Source organism: Octodon degus, unplaced genomic scaffold (genome assembly GCF_000260255.1).
Source record: "Octodon degus isolate 3935 unplaced genomic scaffold, OctDeg1.0 scaffold00283, whole genome shotgun sequence".
In the NCBI taxonomy this organism is placed as follows: Eukaryota; Metazoa; Chordata; class Mammalia; order Rodentia; family Octodontidae; genus Octodon; species Octodon degus.
In genome coordinates, this window is record NW_004524859.1 from 1850458 (window position 1) to 1861750 (window position 11293).

The following is an 11293-nucleotide window of genomic DNA, read 5'->3' on the forward strand; positions in this document are numbered from 1 at the left end:
ATTTATCATTTCTATGAGTTTGTAAAGAGTGGCCTCTTCCAATTATTGTAAAATATAACCTAACATTTAAATATGTAATATTTTAATTCACTTGGTATGCCTAACTGACATGTAAAGGCCCTTAGTAAAATGCAGCAAGTTGCTGGAATTGAAATATGAAACTAATTAAAGTGCCTGCTTAGGCAGACCCAGCGGCTGGGGTCGATCCCTGGTGTGCCCTGCCAGCCCCACCCCTGGGCACCCTGAGACAGCGATTGAGACTGGGCATGGTGGTGCATGCCTGCAATCCCAGCTCTTGAGAGGCTGAACATAGGCAGGTCACTATGAGTCCAATCTATGTAGTGAGACCCTGTAGACCCTGTACTCAAATACAAAAAAAAAAAGAAAAAGAAAAAGAAAGAAGAAACTAAGTTAAAAATTCTTCAAAGAAACCTAAAGCCTTTTCCTGAAGATAATGTCAATATTGGATATATGCAGTGCACCACTTAAATTAGTCCAATATAAGATTAATTGATGCAAATCATAAAACTATTAATGGGATAAAAACAACAGTCAACAAAAAATGCATATTGAACCAAAATATGATGAGTGAGAAGAGCCTCTAACACTAACATTTCACACCAATGTTCAGATCACTTTGTCTTACTGAGTCCCAGCTGTTTCATCGGGCACGCAGGCTGGAGCTCTTCTGCAGAACGAGATGGCCATTCCAACGCTCTTGTCATAATTCCGGGCACACATGGCATGCTATGTACGGACTAAAAATCTCCTCCATTGATTATTTCATACAATGAATCAAGCTCTCAGATTCTAACAAGGAAATACTGCAGGCAAGTTATTTAAAAGTTAAAGCTGATTTCAAGCGAGCAAAAGATGAAGAGCATCCACAGGCACAGCATGCTGCTGAAATAAATGTGTAAGAGCAGATTCGTGTGCAAAGAGAGGTCAAAGTAATAGGAGACCAGCTTATTTGTGGCAGAAGAAATGAAATGGAAGAGAATTTAGAGCTCCAAAAAGCTGCCAAGAACGATGAGTGCCCAAGAGTAGGCCCACTTTAGCAGGCCCAGGACGCAGAATAAGGTGAGATAAAGGACTAAGCAGAGGCATGGGAACTGCTCCCGGACAGACACTGAAATCCCCGGGGCGGGCGGGCCGCAGGCAAGCTGCAAGACTCCCGCGGGAGCCGAGCAGAGGGCAGCAGGAGGTCACTCTGGCTGGTGGTCCCGAGACAGCGCTCTCCTTGGCCCCTGGCAGCACAGATACGCCTGCGTGCACCCATGTCTAATGTACACACGTTAATGTCACGCGTTTCTATAGTCAATATCTCCACGAGACATTAATACACAATATACTGAAACATACTGATTCACTAATCTAAGCTATATCCAACCATGAGCAAACAACTTATCCAAACAGCTCTAAGAAACTCAGTTGTGTCCCGTGAGTTTTGACATCTGAAGTTTGTGAAAAGATGGGAAGAACAACAAGTAAGTGTTCTTTCATTTTAAGTGTTAGGATGACATGCGTAACACTGAAAAACACAATTGTCTAACCACAAATAATCATGCTGTCTGTTTCTATCTTGACATCTTTACCATTAAAAGATGAACACATCAAGGTTTAAATGGCGGCTAGGAATCACACCCAGGTGCGCGAGTTCGTTCTCGTGGGGATCTCTGACAGCCCAGGGCTGCAGGTTCCCCTCTTCCTCACCTTCCTGGTCATCTATGCGCTGACGGCGGCAGGGAACCTGGGCATCATCACCCTCACCAGCGTGGACTCCCGGCTGCAAACCCCCATGTACTTCTTCCTCCGGCACCTGGCTGTCATCAACTTCAGCAACTCCACCGTCATCGCCCCTAAAATGCTGAGCAACTTCTTGGCAAATAAGAAAACCATCTCGTACTATGCGTGCGCCACCCAGCTGGCAGGATTCCTGGTTTTCATCGTGGCTGAGATCTTCATGCTGGCCGTGATGGCCTATGACCGCTACGTGGCCATCTGCAACCCCCTGCTCTACATGGCGGTGGTGTCGCGGCGGGTCTGCCTGCTGCTGGTGTCCCTCACCTACCTCCATGGCCTGTTCACAGCTCTGGTGGTTACACCTTCTGTATTCTCCGTGTCTTATTGTTCTGCCAACATAATCAACCATTTTTACTGTGACAATGTCCCTTTACTGGCATTATCCTGTTCTGATACCTCCACTCCAGAGACCGTGGTATTTGTCTTCTCTGGGACAAACTTGTTCTTCTCCATGATTATTGTCCTAGTATCCTACTTCAACATCATCTTTGCCATTTTAAAAATACGCTCTGCAGAGGGGCAACGGAAGGCCTTCTCCATGTGTGCCTCTCACATGACCGCTGTCACCGTGTTCTACGGGACGCTCCTCTTCATGTACCTGCAGCCCAGGACCAACCACTCCCTGGACACTGACAAAACAGCTTCTGTCTTCTACACACTGGTGATACCAATGCTGAACCCTGTCATTTATAGCCTGAGGAACAGGGATGTGAAGGACGCTCTGCAGAGGCTCCTCCGCAGCCCAGGCTGTGCACTCCCGCTAATGTGAACTGAAAGCCATGGCTCTCTTCACTTCAGGGTTTCCATGTCATCTTATAAGATAACACACTACTCTTTTAAAAAGTAGTGATACATGGTTAGCAATTCCCTTGGTGTCAGTGTAGACATTTTAATTATATTTTTAACATCTTATCTCCCATAATAACAAGTGTAAATTGCAAAGAATAACATTGAAAGGAACACATTTTAGAAATAAATACAAGATACTAAGAGACTTAGGAAGCCTGTTACAGGTGGTGGAAGTGTTTGACTGTCATCTATGGAAAGAGGCTGAGACTCTGATCACTACCCCCTTATGAAAGACATCTTTTGTTCAAATATTAAAGATATTTTCAATGTTGAAGCATTTTGACCATTAAATTTTCCACTTCAAGAAACTACATTTTTCAGAGGACAAGAGGCAGACATGATATCTTGTCTAAATAATATTAGTATAAAACTTTCTTCTCAATGAACTAAGAGAAAGTATTTGTATGTCTATGTAAACCATCTTGTATATACATATATATTTTTTCTCACACAAGACAACAATATGCAGTGTATTAATCATTGTAACTCTCATACTAGCCTGTTTTGAAACCGTTTCATTGCTATTTTCTTTTTTCTCTCTAAAATGAACAAATAAATAAAAACTACGTCTATTTTGTTCTTAAAGTGTATGTCACAGAAACATCAATTTTAGCAGAAGATAGATAGCGATCAAAAGTATTCATTTTACGTGGAGATACAGTACAGAAAGCAGGCCAAGCGCTGCCTTCCTGCCGTCTCTCCCCTGAGGCAGCTATGCAGGGCAAATTGCTGGCGTTCACCCAAAACCCTCGCTTGCACCTCTTGGAACTGAATGGATTTGACCCTCTCTGCTGTGAAGCCACACCCTTAGGCATCACTTCTTCTACCTTTTGTGTTTAATGTCATTTGGAGTGGAACGTTGTCAAACCCAAGACAATATCATTTGCAAAATGTCCACGCCTGTAAACTGCTACGAAGATAGCACACAGTGAAGGAGAGAGGGCCAGGGGTGGGGATAAAGGCGGTGACTGGGAAAAGACTGACACATGACGTTTCAGGGAGATTAGGAGGAAGCCAGCCCAGGGTGTGAGGCTGAAAGCAGGGAGGCAATATATAGCTTTGTTCTTACATGAGAACAGTCTCACACGGGTGGCGTCCCCGGCCTGCCGGCACAGAACTGACAACAGGTTGACAGCCGCAGCCTTTAGTCATGCATTAGCTGTTAGGCGTGGGCAGTGGTGACCCCGGCGAGGCTCAGAGGGGGCTCTATCTCTTTGCTTTTCTTACAGCTTGTAGAGTCTGCCTGCGCCTTCATCCTGTGCCCTGCTTCTCGCCAGAAATTCCATCATTAGAATCTCTCCTTTTCCTCTCTTTTGTGTTTTTCTTTTTTCTTCCTTTTGTGCTTACCTTTGAACACTGAGCTAACTCAGGAGAGTCTCCTATCCCCCAACATAAGCTCAGAAGCGAAGTCCTTTTGCCGTGCATGATAACCTGTTCATGAAGTCCGGGAAGTAGGACCTGAACTTTCTTGAGGGTTGAATTTTTCTGCCTGCCATGCATCTTTGGCATATCTGCTGAGACTGCCCTGCCTAAAATCATCTACCTATGTCCTCTCGCCTTGCTCAATATCATCATTTTACAAACATTTCCATTACAAGTACCAAAGATAATCAACTTAAGAAAAGAAAAATATTAGCTTCAGTTTTCTTTTGGGGTTGTGTGTATTTAACCAGTTCTCAGTTCAACCAGGGTGTCCCACATCCTAGAGGAAAGGACACTTTTGTCTTGACCTAGATGATGCATGAGCTATGAGGAAACCAAGACCACAACTAGTGGCAAAGAACTGGAGTCAAAAACTCAACTGGTGAGAACCAGTGTGAACTAGTACGAGCAAAACCTCAGGCACGAAATTTGAAGCCGCTGTTTTAGGAGTACAGAATAAGATTCAAGAGAAGTTAGTCGATACTCAAATAGAGCAACAACAGACAGATGGAAGCGGGGCTAAAAAACATTAAACAGAAACCCTCAAGCTGTAAAATACATAAGGCAGAATGAAAAGCAGAAAGAGGGTGCTGAGAATCAAGAATCAATGAGCTCAAACGCACGCTGCTCAGAAATACACGGAGGAGGAAAAAAACAAAACTGAAGAAGAATGAACAAAACTTATAAGAAATCTAAGATAGATTTTAGAGAAGCAATTTATGAATGACTGAGATTCAAGAGCTAGAGAATGCCCAAAGGATGGACAAGTTATTCAAAAGACCTCTCCTGGCTGGAGAAATACCAAAAAAAGAAAGGTCACATAGGACGCGACTACTGTGTTAACAGCGCTCGTCTACCGCTCTCTTCTGCCAGGAGACGTCTGTGTCAGAACCAGCCAACCCGGAAAGTGAATGTCTCCGCCGTTAGCTTTTGCTGTCAAGCATTTGGTCACAGGATAAAAAGGAAACAGATCTATTCACTGCAGATAAAAACTATTTGGACAAATAGTTTTGTCAACAATAAAACTATTCAGAAAGCTCTAATACTTAAGCAAGTATTGTGCAAACCACTCACAACTTTCACAAGAATACCAAAGACACAATCAAAATTAATAATACACACATTAACATATTAAGAGATAAGCAAAGTAGAAAGACATGAAGTAGGAGAGCGAAAATGCAGAGTACTGAGAGCTCGGGGGTGCTAGCATAGAATTTTTTATTGTTTATTTTCTCCTTTTTGTGTTGCTGTTCTTAACTTTACATCAATGTTAAAGGCTTAGTAGATCAAAGCATCTTATTTTAAAGATTTTTTTATACCTCATGGTAACTGCAAAACAAAATCCCTGACACACAAACTCAAAATACAAATCAAAGAATCATAGGACACTGCTACATGAATCACAATTCCATGGAAGTAGAATGTATGAGTGAGAATAGCAGGAAACACCATAAAATTAGAAAACAAGTTAGCAAATAATCCCTATCAGTAATGACCTCCAATGTGCGTGAATTAAATTCTCCAAGTAAGTATTTGTAAAGTAATCGAATGAATGAATTTTGATTAAAATACAAGACCTAACTATTCCTTGCTGGCAAGAAGTCCACTTCATTTTTACTGACAGGAATGTGCAAAAATGAAGGGACACGATTAGATTAATCTTCAACGTACAGTGACTTCAAAAAAGAAAGCAGCCAGTTTCGTCAGATGAAATAGATTTAAATTAGACCCGCATAAAGCTATCTTGATAGACTCAGTATAATCACAAAGGGACCAACTCCGCCAAAGAGTATCACACGCCTAATTGACATGCAGCCCCGACGACAGCGCCCAGACAGCGGGAGGAGCTATTAGTAGGCCTAAAGCTGTAAAGTGAACATTTCTCTCCTCATCCTCTGAAACATGTTCAAGAAAAGTGCATATATTGGCCACAAAACAAGTCTTAACAAACATGAAATAACTAAAATCATTATTGTCTTTTTCTGACCACAATGACATCAATACCAAGAAAAACTTTGAAACTAAGTGACACATAGAAATTGCACGAATTACTCTTGAATAATCAATGCATCGAGGAAGAAAATGCAAGGGAGACTTTCACAAATTCTTGAAATAAGTGAAAATAGACAACATGGCAAAACCTAAAGGAGAGATCAAGAGAGAAATTACTAGGGAAGTTTATATCACTCAGTGCGTTCATCAGAAAAGGAGGAAGGTCCTAAGTGCCTGTCATTTGTGGTCACATGGATGAAAGTGAAGATTACTACGTCAAGCGAAATAAGACAAGCACAGAGGAGCAACCCATGCACCAGCACTGGCGTGTGGAATGTAGGACGCCATGGGGACTAGGAGGGAGGCTACGGCAGCCCAGGGAGGGCAGCACCGGAAGGCAGACTGGGAGAGCTTGAGAAGCAGATACTAAACGAACTGCAAGAAAGGGTACAGCATCCTGATGCGCAGTTAATTTCAAGGTTCATAAATACAGACGCTAAGTATGAACTTACATCTCAGAGAGCCGAACAAAGGACTTTGAGTGTTTTATAGATTTTTTAAATAAATTTGTTTCTTGAATATAAAGACCCGCAGTACAGTTCAGTCTCGGTTCTATAGCACTAAAGCTCATTTTACCAAGATTGTAGGGCTTTCCTTGAGGACACACCATATTCTAAACCCAGTTTTTACGTTGCTTCTTCTCCTCACACTTGACCGCACTGTCACCTGGCCCGTTCCTCCGGCTCTGTTCTCTCAGCTAAGCAACAGGTCCAACTCCTCCTCCTTTGCTTGAGTGTTTTATAGTAAAGAAACGCTACCTGATTCCTGACCCAGGTATCGATTATTCTGCTAGAGAAACCTATTATCGTCAAAGAGGGATAAATTGATTCCTCCCATTCCTGCTTGGCTCCCTCTTCTTTCTCTGGTCTAGTGGCTCTGGATAGAATTTCAAATACTGTTACTAAATGGAATCCAAGTGGTGAGAGTGGACACTCACGTTTTGTTTCTCATACTTGCATCTGTATTCATAAAGGATATGTGTCTGTGTTTTCTTTTTCATGTTCTTGCCCAGTTTTGGTACATAAGTGATATTGACTTCATGGAATAAATGGTTAAAGAAGCATCGTTGGTCTTCTTTCAAAGTCAGGTAAAATTCAGCCGTGAATTCCTCCCTGTACTTTTCCTTGCTGGGATACCTTCTGTGATGGCCTCGGTCTCATTTCTTGCTATAAATTGGTTTAGATTTGTAATTTTCTCTTTGGTCAATTTGGTAAGTCATGTGTTTACAGCAATGTATTTATTTCTTCTAGATCTCTTAATTATTGGAATATGTGTTTTCAAAATAGTCCGTAAGGTTCCTCTGGATTAGAATGATAGTTGTTTTAATGTGTGTATTTTCTTACCCAATTTTGTGAATTTTGATATTCTGCATTTTCTTTTGGTTAGTTTGCATGTGGGTTTATCAGTTTTGCTTAATTTTTCAGAATAAAGTGCTATTTTAAGTGATCCTTTCTATTTCTCACATTTATTTCAGTAATTTTAGCTCTGATCTCTCTTACCCATTACTGGTTTTGAGGTTGTTTTATATTATAATTTTACTTTTTAAATTTTATTTTTATTAGTACATGTGCACATGACATAACGGTTTTACTCCTTGTGGGAGTTGCTACACGCATGAGTTTGTTTTTTTAAAAAATTCTATGTTCACAAGACATATTGCCAGGTTAATATTCTGAGATATCACTGGATTTTTAATAAATGTAGTCATAGCTTTAACTTTCCTCAGAGAACTGCCTTTGCCCACAGCTTCTGGATGCTTGTGTATTGTTTCCTTTCCATTTTATACTTTATTTTTTATTTCCTCACTATTTCTATTATGACTCGGCCCGCGAGTCGAGATGTGGGTAATGACCTGTAGGAGGAACGGGGATGAAAAAGACAGGGCAAGAGACACAAGAGACGGAGACAAGACAGGCTTTCTGATCAAGTCTCGTTTATCGAGGAAGTGAACAGGGTCTAAATAGCTGTATAGTGGAAGCAGTTGGGTGGGACTAGTTGTGGATTGGTAGTGGAGGTCCAGGACCACAGGAAGATGTCGAGGCAAGCAGGGATTGGTGCTGCAGCACTTCTTGCCCAAATAAGGGAAAATATAACAGGAGCATTCTATCGCCCCCCCACACTATTAATCTGTTGAAAAATGTGTTGTTCAATTTCCACGTATTTGTAGAGTTTCTGTAGTTTTTCTTACTGCTGATTCCTAGTTTTAATTTATCATGAGCTTAAAAGTTTAAAGAAATAATTTCATTTATTTTGTATATCTTAACACTTGCCTCAATTCCCAGTACCACAAAAAAAGACTTGCCTAAAATATGACTTATTTTTGAACAAGTTTAATAAGATACTGAACATAACGTGTATTCTGGTGCTGTTTGGTGGAATGTCCTGCAGATGTTGTTAGATTCTTTTGCTTTACAGTACAGCTGAATTTCGACGTTTCTCACTTGAATTTTGTCATGGATGTCCGATTGATAAATATAAGGTATTCACTTCACTCTGATACTGTATTTGGACACATATGTATTGTTTTCTCTCGTAGTATTTATTTCATTAATTTAGGTCCATGAATATTTGTTTCATGTGCATTTACAGTACTATGAATTTTCAGCTGATTGTTGCCTTCATCAATATGCAACCACCTCCTTGTCTCTTCTCAACATTTAACTTACTACATTGGCCTGGTTTTGGTCATGACTACAGCTACTCTTGCATGCTTTTTAATATCATTTGCTTGGAATAGCATATTCCACGTTTTCACTTTCAATGTATGGATTGCAACAGATAGGGTTTTGTCACCCATCCCCATAGGCAGTGAGAGAAAAATTACAATGATAAATTTTATAATAATATCTTTGTATGGTATATCAATGGAAGGCTGAAAACCTTAGGAGAACTGTACCTCTTCCTCTAGAAAACAACTAGCATAGTCTAGGTTGTATGTAAGATAGTTGTATCATAATAGGCAGAATTAAGGCTTTCTTATTAACTGTGTTTTGATATAATGTGTTGTTGAAGGAGGTGCAAAGGAGTACCGAGGGATGAAAATATTCATAGAATTGAAAGGGATCCTTTAACGCATCTCTATGAATGGGCTAAAGGGTGAAGAGACAGCTGAAGAGTGTCGTTTCTGGGCACATCAAAGAGTACACAGTAAGATAGTCCTTTTTTATTTTAAAAAGCCAAAACTGAAAAATAAAAATGACAATAAAATAGAGTTTCAAAACAGGCTAACAGGAGAGTCACTGCTGAAAAGAAGTCTGTGATGACGACGCCTTTCTTCAGGAGCGTGGGGCTCAACTCAACCCCTTCAGGCTAAAAGCAACCAAAGGCGAGCAGGGAAATGGACTCTGGGCTTGAGCCTGCCTACCTTCTCCTCCAGCACGTGTTGACCTTCAGATTCCCTGGCCTTTATTCTCAGACTAGAGCCTCCAACTGTTCAAGAGCTGGATTTGGACGTGAACCACACATAGTCTGTCTTGGGCTTCTAGCCTGTGGACAGGAAGTCGCAGCATTTCCTAGCCTCCATAATTGTAGGAGAAAGTCCCTAATGTAAACTCTTTCTCATCCTTGAGTATTCCCTCCTACCTGTGAATAAAATTGCCCCTGACAATTAGGGAACAAAACCTTCAGGCATCTTGTTAGACTTTCAAATACTTTAGGGATAATGAAGAAACTGTCATCTTTTCCTTAAGGGATTGCAAGTCCCAGGAGATGTTTCAAAGCTCCTTAAATTTTTCTCCCTGTGTCATGTTGAGATGCATGCTAGACCCAAGACAGAGACTTCGTTACAGGTAAATAGTGAAACACTTCCTGTGATTCCACATGTGAGCTTCCCCACAATTGTTTAGAGATGTTTGCAAATTTCCACTTTAATTTGATGGCAAACTATAGCAAGTTACGAGAATGTTTTACTGCATTCTTCCACTCAGTAGAGCTGGAGCAAAATAGGTCTTATTTTCTTACTTTAATGTTTTAATCGTATCATGTATGTTGACAAACTAAATACACATTAACATACATGAAAAATCTTCACAATATTACTTCAAAATCTTTAAGATTTATAAATAATTCTATGTTTAAAACAAGGCAAAATGGACACTTAGGGAAACCTAGCTGAAACAATATGTCTATTTTTTTGTTTTGGCTACTGGCTGAATTATAGAATTTTGGGGGTTCCGTCTCTCATTTGGATGCCCTTCTACACACAGAGTTATTCAGTTGCTGTAGGATTTTTGTGACTTCTTTTAAAAGGGCTTAGTACAAAATGTAATAATTTTTGAATAGATTTATGGATCTGATTCCACCGCACATCGTGAACAGCCCGTCCAGCCTGACGCTCAGCTGTGCGCTGACCATCCGGTGAGGATTACAACACTGAGGTTTACATGAGGCACACGACGTTCACACCGTTCCTCGACGTTCAGCAGGATATATGAAAAGTAGGCTTATTTTTTTCAAGTATCACTTGAAAAGTAATACCAATCAGTAACCAAAACAACCATCCTCTGTGGAAAAACAAGTTTATTTATGTCTAACTTCAAAACTGGTAAAACGCTTTCATTTTTCATTTTTATAAAATGCTGTTTATCATACAGTTTCTTACATTTTTGTGGCCACAAAATAACACACAACACAATAGAAGTCACTAAAATTAGATGTATACCATACTTTACTGTAATTAATGTAAATAATTCTCTAAAAATATGATGCCCATGATCATATTTCCAACTAAGGACAGGTGTACGGATTGAAGTGGGTAAGAGAAGGAGGCCTCTTCCTTATGTGCCTTATTTATAGTAATTTACATGAGATTTACTTATAATCTAGCCTGCATTTGATGTTTTCTTTTTACTTGTAGGTACCTCAGAGATATCATCATAACAATTTTCATTGTAATATTTAACGTGTTTCTTTCCTTCTCTTCTGTCATTTTTATTTTAAAATACATTGAGCTAACAGTTTTCTTAAGTTATGAGAAATATTTCTAAGTTAGATGATAGATGAGAGAGAGAGGGAGGGAGAGAGAGAGGAAGAGATGGATAGCTAGATGGAATGAATACTTAGTCCTCTGCCCTGCCTACCAAATAACCTACCAGGGCACATCCATTGTGCCTATGACAACAGTGAGTTTCAAATGACTCACACTGTCAGCTCACGCAGCCCTTGCACA

General features: G+C 40.3%; 2 protein-coding genes across 2 annotated transcripts in view; both read left to right on the top strand.

Moving 5' to 3' along the window:
* Window positions 1-1624: 1624 nt before the first annotated feature.
* LOC101577699 (olfactory receptor 8J2-like) lies at window positions 1625-2572 on the top strand. Its single transcript, XM_004646942.1, has one exon. The coding sequence runs from the start codon at window positions 1625-1627 to the stop codon at window positions 2570-2572; it is 948 nt and encodes a 315-aa protein (XP_004646999.1).
* A 5392-nt stretch (window positions 2573-7964) lies between these two features.
* LOC101578104 (olfactory receptor 8K3-like) overlaps window positions 7965-11293 on the top strand; it is a 14963-nt gene continuing 11634 nt past the window's right edge. The window contains exon 1 of the mRNA XM_012512869.1: window positions 7965-7970. Within this exon, the coding sequence (XP_012368323.1) occupies window positions 7965-7970 (6 nt within the window). The remainder of the gene's footprint in view (window positions 7971-11293) is intronic.

What these genes read in the sequence shown, in the direction of transcription:
- LOC101577699 (XM_004646942.1), top strand. Translation starts at nt 1,625, where the DNA reads ATGGCGGCTAGGAATCACACCCAGGTGCGCGAGTTCGTTCTCGTGGGG.